Here is a 23,258-nt window from a genome sequence, read left to right as displayed (position 1 = left end):
GAATTGACCTCCAACGCGATCCGGCTCAGAATTGGCCTCTAACACAGCCGGCTCAAGCTTGAGTCGCTCAGTTGCTTCCAAAGACGCTCAGCCGAGGCCTGGTCCTGGCCTCGAGCTCGTGGAGAACCGCCGTGCTCCGAGCGGGCTCAAGTTAAGTGGCGTGGCTTTTAAGCCAGACCCAAACCTGAGCCAAACCACACGCCTGTGAACCAGGGGCCTGAGTGTGTGTGTTGTGAGTGCGCGGGAAGGTTTGTACGCGCGTCTTCTCGCTGGTATACAAACGTAAAGTGTCCACGTTAGTCTCACAAATGAACTGTCGCAACCGCGAAACCATTAACGAAAACAGCAAATTCTGTAAACACCAGGCCCTAATAAAATACAACAAAAATACCGACGAGAATTCACCCCCCACCCCCACCCCCGCCCGCCACCACCCCCCGCAACCCCCGTTAAGTGTTAGAAGGTGCATCATGGGACCTCCTTTGCCAGTACCAAAATATACTAATAGGGGTTTTCCCCTTTATTCTGGCAACAAAACTGACACCTTTTGCAAGGAATCATGCTTACATTAACCACAATACTTGCAGTCAAATGCGAACAAAAAGATACGGGTGAAGCTCTGCTATTGCTTGCTCTAAGCAGCCCCTTTTTAAGAGCATTTTAGCCTCCTCTTCCAAGCCGGCTTGGCATCTTGGAAGGGATGGGAGTGCCCACATTTTAACCCCCCATCGCGTGCGACCCGCGAGTTAACTTAATCGTAGTGAACCCACTTAACATCATCCGGTGGGAACAGAGGCCGTGATGGTGTGCGGGGCTTGCGCCATTGTTTCGACCGCCGTGCTGGGAGACAGAATCGAACCGGGTGACCTCCGGAGTTCCCAGCGTTGTTAACCATCACACCACCACAGCAGCAGTAGCAGCAGCAAGCATGCCTGCATGTGTATCGGTGTGTGTGAGCATGCGAGATTGATCACGGGGCCTCATACGACGGAGGAAGTAGCCAACTCCCGTGAGTGGATCGCAAGTCCTGTCTGCTAACCATGACACCACAGCAGCAGCGGCAGCAGCAACATCCCTTGATTACGTTGCAAGTGGAAATGATTAAACATCTTGCGAGACAACGACGATGGCGGCGACGAGGCCGACGACGATGACGACGACGGCGGAGGACATCAGCACCCACGATCGGAAATGTGTGGCGACAGACGACGATCGCCGCCTCCGATTCGTTGAGGCGCGAGCAAACGATGCGAAATCCAAAACAGTCTCTTCCGTCGTGCACCCGGCCCGTGCTGCTGCCACTCCCCTCCCCTCCCCCCGCCAACTCTCTGTTCATCACCGGCGGGATTTCAAACTTTGTGCAAAGATTTTGCCTTCAGGGCCCAGGGGCGGCCTCGTGAAAGTCCTGGCCACGGGTTGACGTCGTGACGCAATGGCGGCCATGGTCGTGACGCAGTGGAGGCCAACGTCCTGACTCAGTGGTGGCCGGGCTCGTGAACTGGTGGTGGCCGGGCTCGTAAGACGCAGTGGCAGCCGGGGTCACCGTTAAACCTCCCACAATCCTTGCGCGGAGCTGCCACTGTTGGGGGCGCGGGCGTCACCGATGGAAGTCTGGGGGGGGAATAAGTTCACGACGACCCGGTCGCCGGTGCAGGGCCTCCCAGACGACGGGTTGGTTGGTAGTGGGTGGCAGGGCAGGGCGGCCTTCTGGGGGGGCCACCATGTCGGCCCCCCCCCCATCTGGGGGAGGCTGCTAGACGTAGCCCTGCCGGGCATACGTCTGCCCCTCCATGTCGAGGATCGTCCGTGGGGCGGCAGTGCTGATCGGGGTCGCCGCACGCGCCGCCGCGTACTTGAACGTGTGGTCTCTGCGGAGTGCATGGGGCGGAGGGGAGGGTGGACGGGGAAGAGGGGGGGTACCCACACTTTAGCACACCGCTGCACGCGACCTGCGACTCCAGGCCAAACGATTACCGATGTCCCCGCTCAGCAGTTGCTCGTCACTGTCGGAGCGATGCTCATTGAGTCACCGCGCGAACGCCTCGGCAAGTTTTCCACATCGATTAATGGGATGGCGACCGCCGTGACCTCACAATGGACCATTGTGACGTCACAATGGACACGTGGTTAAGCAGCAAAGCCAACACGTGGACACCATGCCTCCTTCCCACGTCACTCGGGCCGTGCATGTGAAATGCACAAGCATTTATCGATTTAAAGCTTTTGTGACTGCAGGGATTCATCTTCTTGGTTCTTTCGGTAAAGTCACGTAGAAGGGAAATAATAAAATAATAAAAATAAAACATAATAAAATAATTCTCACGACGTTTCGGCACAACGCAAGCAGCCGTCCTCAGGTGAAGAACAGGTCTGTCGGAAAGACAGCGTCTGAATGTCTTTCTGTCTTTCCGACAAACCTGTTCTTCACCTGAGGACGGCTGCTTGCGTTGTGACCGAAACGTCGTGAGAATTATTTTATTATGTTTTATTTTCATTATTTTATTATTTCCCTTCTACGTGACGTTACCGAAAGAACAAGAAGATGCACAAGCATTGTTATTTGACTCATCCCATCAGCCACACACACTGCCCCGGTGATGGTTCACCGGTAGGGTGACCACCATTGACTCTCCGCGTGAGTGACCTCGTTCTGAGGGCCAGGTTTTGATAAGAAAACCTCCACTCCGAACTCTGACCTTTCGTGTGATGCAAGGAATCGAGGCTCAGCCCAGTTACCTCTGCGTAGACGACCGGGCCCCAGTACAGCAGACGCAGCACAGCAACCCGCCGCCTAAGATGGCCAGACCCGAGCCGGCCCAGCCCATGTACAAAGCGGGCCCCAACTCATACCTGCACGCAAAAGACAAAGATTTGTTTGCCCCCCGTATAGCCTTAACAGACTTTTGGGGCAAGTTGCTGTTCGCGATTAGTAGCGCCTATGCAGGCCAGCCGACACTGTGGCACACGAGGGGGTGGGTGGCTAACACCACGCCCACCCACCGACCCTGCTGCCTTTGTGTACACACACAGGTACTTGTGTACATACACACACGTACACAGGCTCAGGGTTGAGGTTATGGTCAGGTTCAGGACCTGTGTGTGCTGGATTGATAGTGTCAGGATCCGAGTTAAGGTCAGGCTCAGGACACACATACTGGATTTTTGAGTTATACGCCTTTTGGCGTCATCTGGTCCAACACCAATGGAGACTAGGCTCTAAGAAAAGCTGTTTCGGGTGTGGACTAATCAACTTCAAGGACAGTGCATATCATTATCATCATCAGAGTTGTTTCTTTTTGTTTGCATTTTGACTGCTTGTGTTGTGGTTATTGCAAACATGATGCCTTGTATAAAGGTGTCAGTTTTTGTACCAGTTGAAAGGGTAAACACCTATTACTGGATTGATAGTGTCAGGGTCAGGTTCAGGACCTGTGTTTGCTGGATTGATAGTGTCAGGGTCAGGTTCAGGACCTGTGTTTGCTGGATTGGTAGTGTCAGGGTCAGGTTCAGGACCTGTGTTTGCTGGATTGATAGTGTCAGGGTCAAGGTCAGGACCTGTGTTTGCTGGATTGATAGTGTCAGGGTCAGGCTCAGGACCTGTGTTTGCTGGATTGGTAGTGTCAGGGTCAGGCTCAGGACCTGTGTTTGCTGGATTGGTAGTGTCAGGGTCAGGCTCAGGACCTGTGTTTGCTGGATTGGTAGTGTCAGGGTCAGGGTTAGGACCTGTGTGTGCTGGATTGATAGTGTCAGGGTCAGGGTTAGGACCTGTGTTTGCTGGATTGGTAGTGTCAGGGTCAGGTTCAGGACCTGTGTTTGCTGGATTGATAGTGTCAGGGTCAGGCTCAGGACCTGTGTTTGCTGGATTGGTAGTGTCAGGGTCAGGTTCAGGACCTGTGTGTGCTAGATTGATAGTGTCAGGGTCAGGTTCAGGACCTGTGTGTGCTGGACTGATAGTGTCAGGGTCAGGTTCAGGACCTGTGTTTGCTGGATTGGTAGTGTCAGGGTCAGGTTCAGGACCTGTGTTTGCTGGATTGATAGTGTCAGGGTCAAGGTCAGGACCTGTGTTTGCTGGATTGATAGTGTCAGGGTCAGGTTCAGGACCTGTGTTTGCTGGATTGATAGTGTCAGGGTCAGGTTCAGGACCTGTGTTTGCTGGATTGATAGTGTCAGGGTCAGGTTCAGGACCTGTGTTTGCTGGATTGATAGTGTCAGGGTCAAGGTCAGGACCTGTGTTTGCTGGATTGATAGTGTCAGGGTCAGGTTCAGGACCTTTGTTTGCTGGATTGATAGTGTCAGGGTCAGGTTCAGGACCTGTGTTTGCTAGATTGATAGTGTCAGGGTCAGGTTCAGGACCTTTGTTTGCTGGATTGATAGTGTCAGGGTCAGGTTCAGGACCTGTGTTTGCTGGATTGATAGTGTCAGGGTCAGGTTCAGGGGCTGTGTGTGCTGGACTGGTAGTGTCAGGGTCAGGTTCAGGGGCTCCTGCGAGGTCAGCACAAGCACTCACTTTGTGCCGGCGTAGAAGGGGTCGAAGAATTCTGCAACCACCTGCGCCGCGTACCACGACACCGCGATGATGGAGCTCAGCCCTGACGGACACGCAAAAGACAAAGGTACCCCGTGTAGCCTTAAGAGACTGTTGGGGCAAGTGCTGTTCGCGAGCACCTATGAAGGCCGGCATGCCTTTGTTTCCCCAGTGGCGACGGTTTACACACCGCTCCAGGTACTCATTTGAGGCTGAGTCGGACACACAAATGCACAGGTAAAGCTCTCCCATGTAGCCTTGACAGACTGTTTTGGGGCCAAGTGCTGCGACAGCGGCCACGGGCGCGCTCTCTCACCTTCCAGGATGTAGATGATGCCCGCGGAGAAGACGATGCGACCCTTCACCGCGGGGTCGCTGCTCACGATGTTGGTGCAGCGCATGCCCAGGAAGGCGAGCAGCGTGCCGAAGAATCCGAGCACGATCGCCGTGATGACCAGAGCCCGGCACGCCTGCACGTGGCCTGGCGCACGTGGGGGCGGACGGGAGAGCAGACGGACGGAGGGTTAGACGGAAGGAGGGTTAGAAAGACGGATGTAGGGTGAGATAGATAGACAAAGGGTTAGACAGATAGACGGACAAAGGGTTAGATGGATGGTCGGACGGAGGGTTAGACGGACGGAGGGTTATATGGACGGATGGAGGGTGAGATGGATAGACAAAGGGTTAGACAGACGGACAAAGGGTTAAATGGATGGGCGGACGGAGGGCTAGATTGACGGACGGCTGGAAGCACTATCTATAGAACAACGGACGGATGGTTTTACAGACGGCTTGCTGGATGGATGGGTAAGTGAACGCATGGAAAGACAAACGGACAAATTCGTGCACGGACAGCGAGACGGACAAACGCGCGGATGGATAAACAAGAGTCAGCATGGACCGAGAGATGGGTAGAAGGTCAGACAGACGGGCAAATAACTCAACTTGACTTTACGGCCCCAATAAACATTCACAGGGGTGGTTGTCTGCGCATGGCTGTGATGTTAAAACAGCGTCTCAATTCCTCCCCCCCCTCCTCCAACCTGCAGTTGGTCAGGGCAGACTAAAACCCTGGGGACTCTGGATTTGGTGAAGTAATCTCGAGATAACGCCAAGAGCTCTGAGCAAACACCACGGGCATGGGGGTGGGGGGGTAACGATTGCCACAGAGATGGTGCGTCAACGTGGCCTGAGTGATCTTGGCGGCTTTACGGCTGTCATCATCGTCTCCGACTGATAGGCCATCCAGCTGACGGCGCTAATTGGTGTACCACGAGGCCAAGGCAGCCGGGGTTGGGGGTTGTCATGGCGGCCGTGATTGGGGGCTGTGGGTTGGGCGGCATAGCATGGTGGCCCAGGGTCAAAGGTCAGACTGGTGCCCGAGGTTGGAAGGGGCTCGGCGGACGGTGAATGTTCGCTCCCAGTCACAAGCCAACGTCGGTTTAACTATTACGTTAATAAAACACTAAAAAAAATAGATTGTATTTTTAGCAGGTAATAATGAGACACTGAGCTGGGTAGCTACTTTTTTTCCTTTTACAGAAGCGACCCTGGCGTTTCTCGCGAACGATAGCTCGACGAAGTTGGCCTATCCATCATCATCATCATCACGTGGTCGTTTAAAGCAGTAGCCAAATACTCTAAACGCGTGTTTACCAAATGTGGAGGGGGAAAACCTGGAGGAAACCGGAGAAAAAATATTCACGCGGCCACGGAGAGAGAAAGAGAGAGACACGCAAACTCCGACTATACAGCAGCAGCCATTGTCAGGGTCGGGATCGAACCCACGACCTCCTGCATACCAGGCGAGGTAGTCAACATCTCCTAGCCACCGTGATGATGATGATGAGAGAGAGACGCAGACTCCAAATATACAGCAGCAGGCGTCAGGGTCGGGATTGCACCCACGACCTCCTGCATACCAGGCGAGGTAGTCAACATCTCCTAGCCACCGTGATGATGATGATGAGAGAGAGATGCAAACTCCAGATATACAGCAGGCGTCAGGGTCAGAATTGAACCCGCGACCTCCTGCATATCAGGCGAGGTAGTCAACATCTCCTAGCCACCGTGGCGCCGATGTTGCCAACGTTGGCACATTAACTGGGCGTGCAGTGGTCACGAGCCCTCTGACTTAACACGCAGGTGCTTTTGCTCTAACGCTTTGCAACAAAGGTTGACTGCGATGATGCCATGAGGTCTGACCTGCGTAACGTGGGGTGGGTCACGGCTTTCGGCACGGGGATTTCCAGTGGCAATTGAAACTCGAGTGAGAAGTTGTTGTTGTTGTTGTTTTGCTATTGAGAGCAATACATCGGTATCCACCCGCTCTGCACTCCACTCCACGGCTCACTCGCTCACTCACACGTGGGGGGGGCGGGGGGGGGGAGGTCACGATGACTCTCGTGATGGTGATTGCCGGCACCGATGAAACTCGCGAACGATCGGATCGTTCGACGGGCGATCTCTGGAAACAAATTCCACGCGGCCAAATGGCGAAACAATCGGACGGGACGTCAGATCGCGGGAGTCACGTGTTTGCAATCGGTGGCAGAGTCCCCGCAAATGACATGCGCAAGAGGAGGAAGAGGAAAAGAATGAAGAATGATGAAGAGGAGGAGAAGCAGAATTAAAATGAAGAGAAGAATGAGAAGAAAAAGAAGAATGAATGACGAAAAATACGAATGAAAAAAGCATGAAGAGTGGAAGAAGAAGAATAAGAATTGAAACTCGAGTTGCGTTACGATCCTGGTTGTCTCCATCATCGCTCGGAGGCCTTTGAGAATGACCCTTGGAAACCGGGCATCCCACGCGCTTCCACGCGGCGTTGCACGGCCGGTGAGAAGATAACACCGCCGCTACGACCGATTCCGAGCGAGACATCCGGCGTTTAAAAGAAATAAAGCCGGAGGACCGGCCCTGAGCGCTCTGCCCAACTCACGTGAACTCCTTCCGGTCTCTCGACAGCCGCCCCTTTCCTCGCCAAGGACTGAGCCTCGGGAAACGGCTGACAATCACCGCGGCCCTTTAAGTTTCCGTAGGCCCTAGGCACGGTGCCTATTGTGGCCTATTGGACAACACGGCCCTGGTGGGTGGGTGGGTGGGTGAGTGGGTGGGTGGGTGAGTGGGTGGGTGGGTGGGTGAGTGGGTGGGTGAGTGGGTGGATGGGTGGGTGAGTGGGTGGGTGGGTGGGTGAGTGGGTGGGTGGGTGGGTGAGTGGGTGGGTGGGTGGGTGAGTGAGTGGGTGGGTGAGTGGGTGGGTGGTTGGGTGAGTGGGTGGGTGGGTGGGTGGGTGGGTGGGTGGGTGAGTGAGTGGGTGGGTGAGTGAGTGAGTGAGTGGGTGGTTGGGTGAGTGGTTGGGTGGGTGGGTGAGTGGGTGGGTGGGTGGGTGAGTGGGTGGGTGAGTGAGTGAGTGAGTGAGTGGGTGGGTGGGTGAGTGAGTGAGTAGGCCCTAGACACGGTGGCTACTGTGGCCTATTGGATAACACGGCTCTGGTGGGTGCCCGAGTGGGTCATGACCCATGCACTTGGGCAGAAGTGACTGGAAGGCATGGAGCATGCCAACAATTGTAGGGATTAATATTCTTTGGATCTTTTGGTAAAGTCACATAGATAGCTTCAAAGAAAGTAACAAAACATTATTTTTTAAAAACTACGACATTTCGATCGCAACACAAGCGTTCATGATCAGGAAGAAAAAAGAGGGGGGAAGCTGCTGAGGCAGGCTGTTTAAAAGGTTTAAAATGTGTCTAGCCCAAAGGTCATGAACGAAGTGGGCGGGGCTAGTGATGTTAATGTGAGAAATTAGCATGTTAATGTAAGATCGGAGGGCGACCATGACAAGGGTGCGGAGCAGAGGTCGCAACCGGGTACCCGATACTCGGCTACCCGTACCCGGCCGTTTGCGACCCTGGTGCAGCCGGGTACGGGTACGGGTAGGCCGTGAGTCACTGGTGAGTCACCGTTTGTCACTCATTTCCCAACGTCTCGTCTCTTCTCACAATTCAAGTTCCTAGAATCAACCCACCCGCGCCTGCAACGTGGCTTCATCGCAGAGGTCGCAATCGGGTACCCGATACCTGTACCCTACCCATACCCTACCCGATACCCGGCCGGGTACGGGTACGGGTAGGCCGTGAGTCACTGGTGAGTCACCGTGATTGTCACTCATTTCCCAACGTCTTGTCTCTTCTCACAATTCAAGTTCCTAGAATCAACCCACCCGCGCCTGCAACATGGCTTCATCCCAGAGGTCGCAATCGGGTACCCGATACTCGTACCCTACCCGATACCCGGCCGGGTACGGGTAGCCGGGTATCGGGTAGGGTATCGGGTACCCGATTGCGACCCTGGTGCGGCCGGGTACGGGTACGAGTAAGGAATCAAACCCCGTTTGCGACCTCTGGCGCAGAGGTGGTTATGTTGAAGAGGCTGATAGGCTTTCTGTACAGCCCACATGGGTTTGTAATCACCTACGCTGTTCAGGCATCGGCGTATCCCATACAATATCACGGTTGCTCTCCGGGTGCAAGAAAGGTCATCCGCTGGACTATATATCGCCATGGAACAGCAAATGCGGGCCCACGTCCTTGACACCAGCACCTACCGTGGAGGTGAGTCAACCCCATGACCGTCGGTTTATCGCCTTATCTTATCCTATTTTATATTTATTGAGCACCTCGGCACAGAGCACGCTCTATCAGAAAGTAAAAACTAGCGGCAAGAAAAACAGAGCGATTCAGATGAAAAAGGCGTGCAAGGGTCGAGGAATGATTGACCGTAAGGGAGGGCTCGTGGGGGGTTGACGAAAGGTGAGGCACACTCTAAGCTGCTGCGCGTAGCTCTTTTTCAGAAGCTGCCTGGCTATCAGAAATAATAGCTCACACGCAGAGGTGGCTTATCGGCATCATCATCATCACGTGCACATTTATAGCAGTTGCCAAATGTTCGAAACGCCGCGACGTCGATTGTGGAAGGGAAACAAACTGGCGGACCCGTAGAAAAATCCACGCGACCACAGGGAGAGTGCAAACTCCGAATGTACAGCAGCAGCAGGCATTGTCAGGGTCAGGATCCAACCCACGACCTCCTGCGTACCAGGCGAGGTAGTCAACATCTCCTAGCCACCGTGATGATGATGAGAGAGAGACACACAGACTCCGAATGTACAGCAGCAGCAGGCATTGTCAGGGTCAGGATCCAACCCACAACCTCCTGCGTATCAGGCGAGGTAGTCAACATCTCCTAGCCACCGTGATGATGATGAGAGAGAGACACGCAGACACCGAATGTACAGCAGCAGCAGGCATTGTCAAGGTCAGGATCCAACCCACGACCTCCTGCGTACCAGGCGAGGTAGTCAACATCTCCTAGCCACCGTGATGATGATGAGAGAGAGACACACAGACTCCGAATGTACAGCAGCAGCAGGCATTGTCAGGGTCAGGATCCAACCCACGACCTCCTGCATACCAGGCGAGGTAGTCAACATCTCCTAGCCACCGTGATGATGATGAGAGAGAGACACGCAGACTCCGAATGTACAGCAGCAGCAGGCATTGTCAGGGTCAGGATCCAACCCACGACCTCCTGCGTACCGGGCGAGGTAGTCAACATCTCCTAGCCACCGTGATAATGATGAGAGAGAGACACGCAGACTCCGAATGTACAGCAGCAGCAGGCATTGTCAGGGTCAGGATCCAAACCAAAACCTCCTGCGTACCAGGCGAGGTAGTCAACATCTCCTAGCCACCGTGATGATGATGAGAGAGAGACACGCAAACTCCGAATGTACAGCAGCAGCAGGCATTGTCAAGGTCAGGATCCAACCCACGACCTCCTGCATACTAGTCAACGTCTCCTAGTCACCACACGGTGTCGTTTTTGTTGACATGGAACGTGCTGGGTTTCCGCGTTTTTGTTGGCTGTGCTTGTGCACCAGTGGCAACGCGGATGCGGCGACATCGGCACCAAATAATTGTGCCAACGTTAGGCCCAACGTTGGAACGTTTGTCCGGCCAGGTGGACGGATGGAAAGACTACCTATGGAACAACGGACGGATGGATTTACAGACCGCTGGCAGGATGTGATCGATAAGTGAACGCATCTTCTTGGTTCTTTCGGTAAAGTCACGTAGAAGGGAAATAAAAAATAATAAAACATAATAAAATAATTCTCACGACGTTTCGGCCACAACGCAAGCAGCCGTCCTCAGGTGAAGAACAGGTCTGTCGGAAAGACAGCGTCTGAATGAACACCACCAGGCTTGGAAGCGTATATTTAAGCTGGTGGGAGGGGGAAGAGCGCCTTGACAAAGGAATTTGCATATCAAGAGGAATTTAGCATATTTATGGGAAATGCAGATATGGGATTAGTCACTACTTGTGAAATGCGTAGGAGGTGGGCGGGGGGTTTCAAAGTCATATTATTTCCCTTCTACGTGATGACTTTACTGAAAGAACCAAGAAGATGAATCCCTGCAGTCACGAAAGCTTTAAATAGAAATGTATTTTATAATGTTTAATTTTTATTATTTATTATTTTCCTTCTACGTGATGACTTTACCAAAAGAACCAAGAAGATTGTGTTCATACGCCTTGGTTCTTTCGGTAAAGTCCACGTAGGTATCAAATGAATCGCGAAGTTTCGATTGCAACACAAGCAATCGTCATCAGGTGGTTTTCCCACCTCATGACGATCGCTTGTGTTGCAATCGAAACGTCGTGATTTATATTCTTAGTTTTTATCCGGTAAAGTCACGTAGGTAAAAAAATGAAATTAAAATTAATAAAACTAATAGTAGAAATAAAATAATAAAAAATAATAAATCACGACGTTTCGGCCACCAACGGCTGCTTGCGTTGTAGCCGAAACGTCGTGAGAATTGTATTTTATTACGTTTGATTTTTATTATTTTATTATTTCCCTTCTACATGATGACTTTACCGAAAGAACCAAGAAGATGAAGCCGCTTTAAGTTTGCTCCCGAACACAGCGCGGTCGGCTACACACAGCGATGGAAGAACTTCAACGGAACCTCTCCGCGGGTGCGTCGGCAGAGAGCGTGGAGGCGTTTGCTTAAAGGAGGGGCGACAGATTTTGTGGTTTGTTAGATGATCCTCGGTGACGTCATTGCCGGTTGTCTTGGTCAATCAACAGAGACGAAGATTTAGCCCCCCCCCTGCCCCCCAATCCCAGCACCCCCCTCGTGTGTAGCCTCCAACAGACTGCTGGGGCAAGTGCTGTTAGTAGCGAGTAGCAGCAGCACCGATGAAGGTAGACACAAAGACAAAGGTCCCCCGTGTAGCCTCCAACAGACTGCTGGGACAAGTGCTGTTAGTAGCGAGTAGCACCTATGAAGGTAGACACAGACAAAGCTCCCCCGTGTAGCCTCAACAGACTGCAGGGGCAAGTGCTGTTAGTGGAGCAGCACCTATGAATGCTACCGGCACTGTGGCACACGAGGGGGTGGGTGGGCCAGCAACCACGCCCGGCCGCCTTTGTCTCCCCAAGTGGCGACGATTACTACACCACCGCACCTGGTACTCATTTGAGGCTGAGTCGACCTAGGAGAGGCCCAGGACCGGTTAAGATAATCGTCACATCGGTGTTGGTGGCCCGTGAGTGGGAATCGAACTCGGGTCGCCGGGTTTGTAGCGCAGCGTAGCGCGCTAACCAGAGGTCGCAACCGGGTACCCGATACCCGTACCCTACCCGATACCCGGCTACCCGTACCCGGCCGGGTACGGGTACCCGCTTGTGACCCTGGTGCGGCCGTGTACGGGTACGGGTAGGCCGTGAGTCACTGGTGAGTCACCGTGATTGTCACTCATTTCCCAACGTCTTGTCTCTTCTCACAATTCAAGTTCCTAGAATCAACCCACCCGCGCCTGCAACGTGTCTTCATCCCAGAGGTCGCAATCAGGTACCCGATACCCGTACGGGTACGGCCGGGTACGGGTACCCGTTTGCGACCCTGGTGCGGCCGGGTACGGGTACGGGTAAGGTACAAAACCGCAATCGTCACAACAGACGCAGCGCGTCACGTGACGTCAATCACCACGTGGGGATCAATCAATCTCGTCGCTGGCGCCCTGAAATGGATCAATAATTGTTCGTGTTAACATCGCCAAAAAGGCTGTGCGGGCATCAATCAGCATAATGTTAACAGTCGCGACACCTCTGAGCCCCACCTATAGGCGCAACATCAAATATTGAAAGAGAAGAAATATCCACTCCCCCCCCATCCCGATACAGAATTATAAAGCAAACATTTGTCCCCTGAGGCTGGTTCAAGGGGTTATCTAAGCATGTGTACACACACACACGCGCACACACGGTAGGTATGTGTCACGCTTTTGTGTGCGTGTGTGTTGTGTGCACAGGTACAAAGGTACACACACACACACACCACGAACACACACACACCACCAACACACACACCACCAACACACACACCTACACCAACACACACACCACTAACACACACACCACCAACACACACACCACTAACACACACAACACACACACACACCACCAACACACACACACCAACACACACACACACTCCACCAACACACACACACACCACCAACACACACACCACCAACACACACACCACCAACACACACACACCACCAACACACACACAACACCAACACACACACCACCAACACACACACACCAACACACACACACACCACCAACACACACACACCACCAACACACACACCACCAACACACACACACCACCAACACACACACCACCAACACACACACCACTAACACACACAACACACACACACACACCACCAACACACACACACCAACACACACACAATCCACCAACACACACACCACCAACACACACACAACACCAACACACACACAACACCAACACACACACAATCCACCAACACACACACCACCAACACACACACCACTAACACACACACACCACCAACACACACACAACACCAACACACACACCACCAACACACACACCACCAACACACACACAACACCAACACACACACCACCAACACACACACCACTAACACACACACACCACCAACACACACACAACACACACAAACACACCACCAACACACACACCACTAACACACACACACCACCAACACACACACGCCACCAACACACACACACACACCACCAACACATACACACACCACCAACATATACACACACACCGCCAACACACACACGCACGCGCGCAGGTCACCTGGGTGCCTGTCACAGCCGTGTGTGTAAAAGACAAAGATCCCTCGTGTAGCCTGTAGCAGACTATTGGGGTGGGTATGTGAGTGGGTGAGTGAGTTAGTGGGTGAGTGAGTGAGTAGGTGGGTGGATACGTGAGTGGGTGAATGGATGAGTGAATGAGTGAGTGGGTGGGTATGTGAGTGGATGGGTAGGTGGGTGAGTGAATGACTGCATGAATGAGTGAGTCGGTGGGTGAGTGAGTGAGTGAGCGCGTGGATGAGTGAGTGGGTGAGTGAGTGGGTAGGTATGTGATTGGGTCGGTGGGTAGGTGGGTGAGTGAGTGAATGACTGAGTAAGTGAGTGGGTAGGTATGGAAGTGGGTGATTAGGTGGGTGAGTGAATGAGTGAGTGAGCGCGTGGATGAGTGAGTGAGCGTGTGGATGGGCAAGTGGGTGGGTGAGTCCGTGGGTGGGTGAGTGAATGGGTATGTGAGTGGGTGGGCATGTGAGTGGGTGGGCGGGTGGGTGAGCGAGTGGGTGGGTGAGCGCGAGTGGGTGGGTGAGTGAATGAGTGAGTGAGCGCGTGGATGAGTGAGTGAGCGTGTGGGTGAGCGAGTGGGTGGGTGAGCGCGAGAGAGTGGGTGAGTGAGTGAGTGAATGAGCGAGTGGGTGGGTGAGCGAGTGGGTGGGTGAGTGAGTGGGTGGGTGAGTCCGTGGGTGGGTGAGTGAATGGGTATGTGAGTGGGTGGATGAGTGAGCGAGTGGGTGGGCATGTGAGTGGGTGAGCGGGTGGGTGAGCGAGTGGGCGGGCGAGCGAGCGGGTGGGTGGGCGAGTGGGTGAGTGAGTGAGCGTGTGGATGAGTGAGTGAGCACGTGGATGAGTGAGTGAGTGAGCGTGTGGATGAGCAAGTGGGTGGGTGAGTCCGTGGGTGGGTGAGTGAATGGGTATGTGAGTGGGTGGATGAGTGAGCGAGTGGGTGGGCGAGCGGGTGGGTGAGCGAGTGGGTGAGTCGCGAGCGAGTTCCACCCTCGCTGCTGCCGCTGTTCGTATCGCCTGCACGTGACGCGACCCATGTTCGGACAGCGCTGACGAAGCGAACGACAACAACGCGTGGCCAGCGCTCGACCGGCGCGAGAGAGGGAGAGACTTTTGACTTCTAAACAACTTTTATTGCCGCCAGCAGCAACAGCACCGGAGAGAGAGCGGGGGGAGAGAGAGCGAGACAGGGAGAGAGGGAGAGAGATGGGGAGAGATGGGGAGAGAGACAGGGAGAGAGGGAGAGAGATATGGAGAGAGATGGGGAGAGAGAGAGACGGGGAGAGAAAAAAAAGAAAAACATGGGGAGAGAGATGGGGAGAGAGAGACATGGGGAGAGATGGGGAGAGGGAGAGATGGGGAGAGATGGGGAGAGAGAAAGACAGGGAGAGAGATGGGGAGAGAGAGGGAGAGAGATGGGGAGAGAGAGAGACATGGGGAGAGTGCGTGAGTCTACCTGTCGCCCCGAACAGAAAATTTGCGGTCACGGAGTTCGTCTGTTCAAGGCCACGTGCTCGCTCGCTCCTTTCGCAAGAGAAAGCACGCACGTGCACCCCTGCCCCCTGCCTCCTGCCCCCTGCCCCCTGCCTCCTGCCCCCTGCCTCCTGCCCTGCCCTTCCCCCTGACCTGCCCTGCTCCCTGCCTTGCTCCTTGCCGCCTGCCTTGCCCCCCCCCCTCCCCCTCTGCGTTCGCTACTCCACTTATCGCGTGCGATTGTACGAGTTAGCGAAACCCCGTGAACTCGCGTGCGCGTTGACCAGGCACGTCACGACCTCCCCTCCTGCTGAGCTTGTGAGCTCTCGAACGCAGGGAGTCGAGATGGCCACGCGTGACGCTCAGCGCCATCGAGCTCCGAGTGGCACGGTTGGCTACGTACGGTGTGAAAGAAGTTCGATGTGCATACACGCATAGAGCCAGACACTGCACCATAGACTCAGCACTGCACCATAGACTCAGCACTGCCCATAGACTCAACACTGCACCATAGACTCAACACTGCACCATAGACTCAACACTGCACCATAGACTCAGCACTGCCCACAGACACTCACCACTGCACCATAGACTCAACACTGCACCATAGACTCAGCACTGCCCACAGACACTCACCACTGCACCATAGACTCAACACTGCACCATAGACTCAGCACTGCACCATAGACTCAGCACTGCCCACAGACACTCACCACTGCACCATAGACTCAACACTGCACCATAGACTCAACACTGCACCATAGACTCAACACTGCACCATAGACTCAACACTGCACCATAGACTCAGCAATGCCCACAGACACTCACCACTGCACCATAGACTCAACACTGCACCATAGACTCAACACTGCACCATAGACTCAGCACTGCCCACAGACACTCACCACTGCACCATAGACTCAACACTGCACCATAGACTCAACACTGCACCATAGACTCAACACTGCACCATAGACTCAACACTGCACCATCGACTCAACACTGCACCATAGACTCAACACTGCACCATCGACTCAACACTGTCCATAGACTCAACACTACCCATAGACTCAACACTGCCCATATACTCAACACTGCACCATAGACTCAACACTGCCCATAGACTCAACACTGCACCATAGACTCAACACTGCCCATAGACTCAACACTACCCATAGACTCAACACTGCACCATAGACTCAACACTGCACCATAAACTCAACACTGCGGCATAGACTCAACACTGCACCATAGACTCAACACTGCCCCATAGACTCAACACTGCCCATAGACTCAACACTGCCCATAGACTCAACACTACCCATAGACTCAACACTGCCCATAGACTCAACACTGCACCATAGACTCAACACTGCCCATAGACTCAACACTGCCCATAGACTCAACACTACCCATAGACTCAACACTGCCCCATAGACTCAACACTACCCATAGACTCAACACTGCCCCATAGACTCAACACTGCCCATAGACTCAACACTGCACCATCGACTCAACACTGTCCATAGACTCAACACTACCCATAGACTCAACACTGCCCCATAGACTCAACACTACCCATAGACTCAACACTGCACCATAGACTCAACACTGCCCATAGACTCAACACTGCCCATCGACTCAACACTGCACCATAGACTCAACACTGCACCATAGACTCATCACTGCCCATAGACTCAACACTGTCCATAGACTCAGCACTGCACCATAGACTCAACACTGCACACCATAGACTCAACACTGTTTTCTATGCAACTTTTTTTTCAAACTACGACAAGTGCTGCATCTGCGCCCAGCCCCTCTCGCAGTCCTAGAGCCTCCGACGGGTAGCTCACATCAGCATGCAGAGCTCCCCGTCATCTGCCACCGAGCACACGGCCTCCTCCATCGCCCACTGCTCCTTGAAGAACGGAATTCTCTCTCTCTTCCCATCCACCCTATCACTCCCCCATCTCTCTCCCCATCCACCCTACCACTCCCCTATCTCTCTCTCTCTGCCCATCCACCCTATCACTCCCCCATCTCTCCCTCTCCCTATCCACCCTATCACTCCCCCATCTCTCTTCCCATCCACCCTATCACTCCCCCATCTCTCCCTCTCCCTATCCACCCTATCACTCCCTATCTCTCTCCCCATCCACCCTATCACTCCCCATCCCTTTCTCTCTGCCCATCCACCCTATCACTCCCTCATCTCTCTCTCTCTCTTCCCATCCACCCTATCACTCCCCCCTCTCTCTCTTTTTTTTACGATCAGTGGAAACAAGAATATGCTCGGTGTAGTCGGCACTTTGCTTCGTTCATCATTTCGTTTTTTTTACTTTGCTTTATGTAAACCCCCACCTCTCGCTCGCTCTCTCTCGCTCTGCACGCAGCCCTTCTCGCAGTCCGACGACCTCCGACGGGTAGCTCATAATCTGCACGCAGAGCTCCCCCGTCATCTGCAACCGACCACTGCTCCTTGATTGAAGGCCGGCACGGCGTGGGTCACTCTCTCTCACCGGGCAAGTTGAGCATGGAGTCGAAGTCGCGGCAGTTGGAGACGCCCATGGAGTCGGTGGCGCACGCGTGCCACAGGTTCTCGTAGATGGTGTTGGTGGTGATGACGCTGCCCGCAACCGTCGACACCTTCCAGTAGTGGTTGGTGATGATCGTGCCCACCAGGGTCCACCCGGCGATGCACAGCAACGTGCCCACGACGTCCAGGGCCATGCTCGCGGTGGCTGTGGGTGGGGTGGGGTGGGTGGGTGGGGTGGGTGGGGTGGGGGAGCAGATGAGTAGACCACCAGCAGCAGCACCACCAGCACCACCAGCACCACCACCAGCACCAGCACCACCAGCAGCAACACCACCACCAGCACCACCAGCACCACCACCAGCAGCAGCAGCACCACCACCAGCACCACCACCAGCACCACCACCAGCACCACCAACAGCACCACCACCAGCACCACCAGCACCACCACCAGCACCACCACCAGCACCACCAGCAGCAACACCACCACCAGCACCACCAGCACCACCACCAGCAGCAGCAGCACCACCACCAGCACCACCACCAGCACCACCACCAGCACCACCAACAGCACCACCAACAGCAGCAGCACCACCACCAGCACCACCACCACCACCAGCAGCACCACCAGCACCACCAACAGCAGCACCACCACCAGCACCACCACCAGCACCACCACCAGCACCACCAACAGCACCACCACCAGCACCACCAACAGCAGCACCACCACCAGCACCACCAACAGCACCACCAGCACCACCACCACCACCAACAGCGCCACCACCACCACCAGCACCACCACCACCACCAGCACCACCACCAGCACCACCACCACCACCAACAGCCGGTTGCTTCAACGGGTTGGCAGGGCCAGTTGGGTGGCTGTCTGACTGGCTGGCGAGTGACTGAGTGACTGGCTGGTGAGTCGAGTGACTGACTGGTGAGGCGAGTGACTGACTGCCTGGTGAGTGACTGACTGGCTGGCTGGTGAGTGACTGACTGGCTGGTGAGTCGAGTGACTGACTGGCTGGTGAGTGACTGACTGGCTGGTGAGTGACTGAGTGACTGGCTGGTGAGTCGAGTGACTGACTGGCTGGTGACTGACTGACTGGCTGGTGAGTGACTGAGTGACTGGCTGGTGAGGCGAGTGACTGACTGGCTGGTGACTGACTGACTGGCTGGTGAGTGACTGAGTGACTGGCTGGTGAGTCGAGTGACTGACTGGCTGGTGAGTGACTGAGTGACTGGCTGGTGAGTCGAGTGACTGACTGGCTGGTGAGGCGAGTGACTGACTGCCTGGTGAGTGACTGACTGACTGGCTGATGAGTGACTGACTGGCTGGTGAGGCGAGTGACTGACTGGCTGGTGAGTCAACTGACTGACTGGTGAGGCGAGTGACTGACTGACTGGCTGGTGAGTGACTGACTGGCTGGTGAGTGACTGACTGACTGGCTGGTGAGTCGAGTGACTGACTGGCTGGTGAGTTCACCGGCTGGTTAATCACGGTGCCTACCGCTGTTAATCTGTGCAGTCCACTCGGCAGTTCTGTCCCTCCGCGCGTGTCTCCGTGTCCCCTCTGCGCGTGTTTCAGTGTCTCAGTGTCTCCGTGTCTCAGTGTCCCCTCTGCGCGTGTCTGTGTCTGCGTGTCTCCGTGTCTCCGTGTCTCCGTGTCCCCGCTGCGTGTCTCTGTCTCTCCGTGTCCCCGCTGCGGGTCTCTGTGTCTCCGTGTCTCCGTGTCTCAGTGTCCCCTCTGCGTGTGTCTGTGTCTGCGTGTCTCCGTGTCTCCGTGTCCCCGCTGCGTGTGTCTTGGTCCCCGAGACTCGACCGTTTAACGCCTCTTCTCTCGCACCGCCCCCTCGATAATGACAGCCCCCCCGCTCCCCCCCCCCCTTTTCCTCCCTCCCCTCTCCCTCCCTTCTTCTCCCCCCCCCCCTCTGCCCCCCCCCCGCTCCTTCTCCCTCCCCCCTCTCCTTCCCCTTTCCCCCCCTCCCTCCCCTCTCCTCCCCCTTTCCCCCCCTCCCTCTCCTCCCTCCCCTCTCCTCCCTCCTCTCCCCCCCCTCTCCTCCCTCCCCTCTCCTCCCTCCTCTCCCCCCCCCCTCTCCTCCCTCCCCTCCCTCCCCCTCTCCTCCCTCCCCTCTCCTCCCTCCTCTCCCCCCCTCTCCTCCCCCCCTCTCCTCCCTCCCCTCTCCTCCCTCCTCTCCCCCCCTCTCCTCCCCCCTCTCCTCCCTCCCCTCTCCTCCCCCCTCTCCCCCCCTCTCCTCCCTCCCCTCCCTCCCTCTCTTCCCCCCCTCTCCTCCCTCCCCTCTCCTCCCTCCCTCTCCTCCCCCCCTCTCCTCCCTCCCCTCTCCTCCCTCCTCTCCCCCCCTCTCCTCCCCCCTCTCCTCCCTCCCCTCTCCCACCCCTCTCCTCCCTCCCCTCTCCCCCCCCTCTCCTCCCACCCCTCTCCTCCCCCCTCTCCTCCCTCCCCTCTCCCCCCCCTCTCATCCCTCCCCTCTCCTCCCCTCCTCTCCTCCCCCCCTCTCCTCCCTCCCCTCCCTCCCCCTCTCTTCCCCCCCTCTCCTCCCTCCCCCTCTCCTCCCCCTCTCTCCTCCCTCCCCCTCTCCTCCCCCTCTCTCCTCCCTCCCCCTCTCCCCCCCCCTCTCCTCCCACCCCTCTCTCTCCCTCTCCTCCCTCCCCTCCTCCCTCCCTTCTCCCTCCCTTCTCCCTCCCCTCCTCCCTCCCTCTCCTTCCCCCCTCTCCCCCCTCCCTTCTCCTCTCTCCCCTCCTCCCTCCCCTCTCCCTCCCCCTCTCCTCCCTCTCCTTCCTCCCCTCTCCCTCCTCCACTTTCCTCCCTCTATTCCCTCCCTCCCCTCCCTCCCCTCCTCCCTCCACCTCTCCCCTTTCCTCCCTCCATTCCCTCCCTCCCCCCTCTCCCCCCCTCCCTCCCCTCTCCCTCCCCTCTCCCCCCCCTCCTTTCCCTCCCCCTCCTCCCTCCCCTCTCCCTCCCCTGTCTTTCCCCCTCCCCCCTCCTCCCTCCCCTCCTCCCTCCCGCCTGCCCACTCGCCCCCTCTCTGGCCGGGTGACCTCCCGTGACCTCTAAGCCGCGGGTGCAAACCACGTGACTCAATGACCCAGAGAGGCCGCAGTGAACGATGGGCCGACGTTTCGGGTAACGGAGCCTGCTTCAGGGCGAGTGAACGGAGCGGGCCGGTCGAGGGTTGGGCCGGAGTGGACGATGGGCCGACGTTCCAGGCAACGGCCCAACTTCAGGATCCTACCGGGGGGGTCATTTGACCGGACTTCACCGTGCCGGTCGGCAGTGTGAGCACAGCTGGTCAAAGACCCCCCCCCCCTTCATCCCCCCCAATAAATAAATAATCATCTCCTACCCCCCCCCCCTCAAAAATAAATAAATATTTCGCCCAACCCCCCCCCCCCCTTCCCATATACTACACTATACACTACACTATACACTACACTATACACTAGTGTTGTACTAGTATACTACACTATACACTACACTACACACTACACTATACACTACACTATACACTACTACACACTACACTATACACTACTACACTATACACTACACTATACACTACACTATATACTACACTATACACTACACGATACACTACACTATACACTACACTACTACACTACACTATACACTACTACACTACACTATACACTAGTGCTGTACTAGTATACTACACTATACACTACACACTACACTATATACTACACTGCACACTACACTATACACTACACTATACACTACACTATACACTACACTATACACTAGTGCTGTACTAGTATACTACACTATACACTACACTATATACTACACTATACACTAGTGCTGTACTAGTATACTACACTATACACTACACACTACACTATACACTACACTACACACTACACTATACACTACACTATACACTACACTATACACTACACTATACACTATACACTAGTGCTGTACTAGTATACTACACTATACACTACACTATATACTACACTATACACTACACTATACACTACACTACTACACTACTACACTACACTATACACTACTACACTACACTATACACTTGTGCTGTACTAGTACACTACACTATACACTACACTACACACTACACTATATACTACACTATACACTACACTACACACTACACTATACACTACACTATACACTACACTACACTATACACTACTACACTACACTATACACTAGTGCTGTACTAGTATACTACACTATACACTACACTACACACTACACTATACACTACACTATACACTACACTACACACTACACTATACACTACACTACACACTACACTATACACTACACTATACACTACACTATACACTATACACTAGTGCTGTACTAGTATACTACACTATACACTACACTATATACTACACTATACACTACACTATACACTACACTACTACACTACACTACTACACTACACTATACACTACTACACTACACTATACACTAGTGCTGTACTAGTATACTACACTATACACTACACTACACACTACACTATATACTACACTATACACTACACTACACACTACACTATACACTACACTATACACTACACTATACACTACACTATACACTACACTATACACTACACTATACACTACACTATATACTACACTATACACTACACTATACACTACACTACACACTACACTATACACTACACTATACACTACACTATACACTACACTACACACTACACTATATACTACACTATACACTACACTACACACTACACTATATACCAGAGGTGGGACAAAGTCATTGTTATGCAAGTCCAAGTCGAGTCGCAAGTCATCAAATTCATGACTCGAGTCTGACTCGAGTCCAAGTCACATGACTCGAGTCCACACCTCTGCTATATACTACACTATACACTACACTATACACTACACTATATACTACACTATACACTACACTATACACTACACTATACACTACACTATACACTATACACTAGTGCTGTACTAGTATACTACACTATACACTACACTATATACTACACTATACACGACATTATACACTAGTGTTGTACTAGTATACTACGCTATACACTACACTATAGACTACACTACTACACTACACTATACACTAGTGCTGTACTAGTACACTACACTATACGCTACGCTATACACTACTACACTACACTATACACTACACGAAGCTTGCCATAACGTCAGGGGCCGTGGTGATTTACAGCCAAAGTCAGTTGAGCGTGGACAATTAGACCCAAGCCGAAACATAACATATAAAAATTAATGTTTAAAAAAAATGTGATAGAATATGGTATTGGCATCGGTATGACATAAGTATACCAAGTTTGCAGTCGATACAACATTGGGAAGTGGGTTAAAATCGAGTTACAATCTTTGTGGATACGACAACAACAACAGACAGAGTGAGTGAAATTAAAGCGTGTAAAAAAAAGCCC

The 23,258-nt window shown here is 53.9% G+C and overlaps 1 protein-coding gene and 1 long non-coding RNA gene across 2 annotated transcripts in view; both read right to left on the bottom strand.

Moving 5' to 3' along the window:
* LOC144952421 (uncharacterized) overlaps positions 1-23,258 on the bottom strand; it is a 224,979-nt gene that overhangs the window by 177,471 nt on the left and 24,250 nt on the right. The gene's annotated exons all lie outside the window — the stretch shown is intronic.
* Positions 491-19,577, bottom strand: LOC144952440 (claudin-15-like). Its single transcript, XM_078882846.1, has 6 exons — positions 19,304-19,577; positions 17,777-17,998; positions 4,842-5,006; positions 4,508-4,589; positions 2,737-2,850; positions 491-1,868 (listed from the first exon to the last, which is right to left on the bottom strand). Exons 2-6 carry the CDS (start codon positions 17,985-17,987, stop codon positions 1,754-1,756), a joined length of 687 nt encoding a protein of 228 aa, XP_078738972.1. The 5' UTR covers positions 17,988-17,998; positions 19,304-19,577; the 3' UTR covers positions 491-1,753.

The sequence above is a fragment of the Lampetra fluviatilis genome, chromosome 67, assembly GCF_964198595.1.
Source record: "Lampetra fluviatilis chromosome 67, kcLamFluv1.1, whole genome shotgun sequence".
NCBI lineage: Eukaryota > Metazoa > Chordata > Hyperoartia > Petromyzontiformes > Petromyzontidae > Lampetra > Lampetra fluviatilis.
The sequence above is the reverse complement of the archived record's forward strand: the minus strand, read 5'-3'. Positions and strand labels throughout refer to the sequence as shown.

Coding starts and splice junctions, on each gene's coding strand:
- LOC144952440 (XM_078882846.1), bottom strand. CDS start 17,987: ATGGCCCTGGACGTCGTGGGCACGTTGCTGTGCATCGCCGGGTGGACC. Junction 5,007..17,776: donor CTCCATGCTCAACTTGCCCG/GTGAGAGAGAGT, acceptor CACGTGCGCCAG/GCCACGTGCAGGCGTGCCGG. Junction 2,851..4,507: donor CCCTTCTACGCCGGCACAAA/GTGAGTGCTTGT, acceptor TTTTGCGTGCAG/GTATGAGTTGGGGCCCGCTT.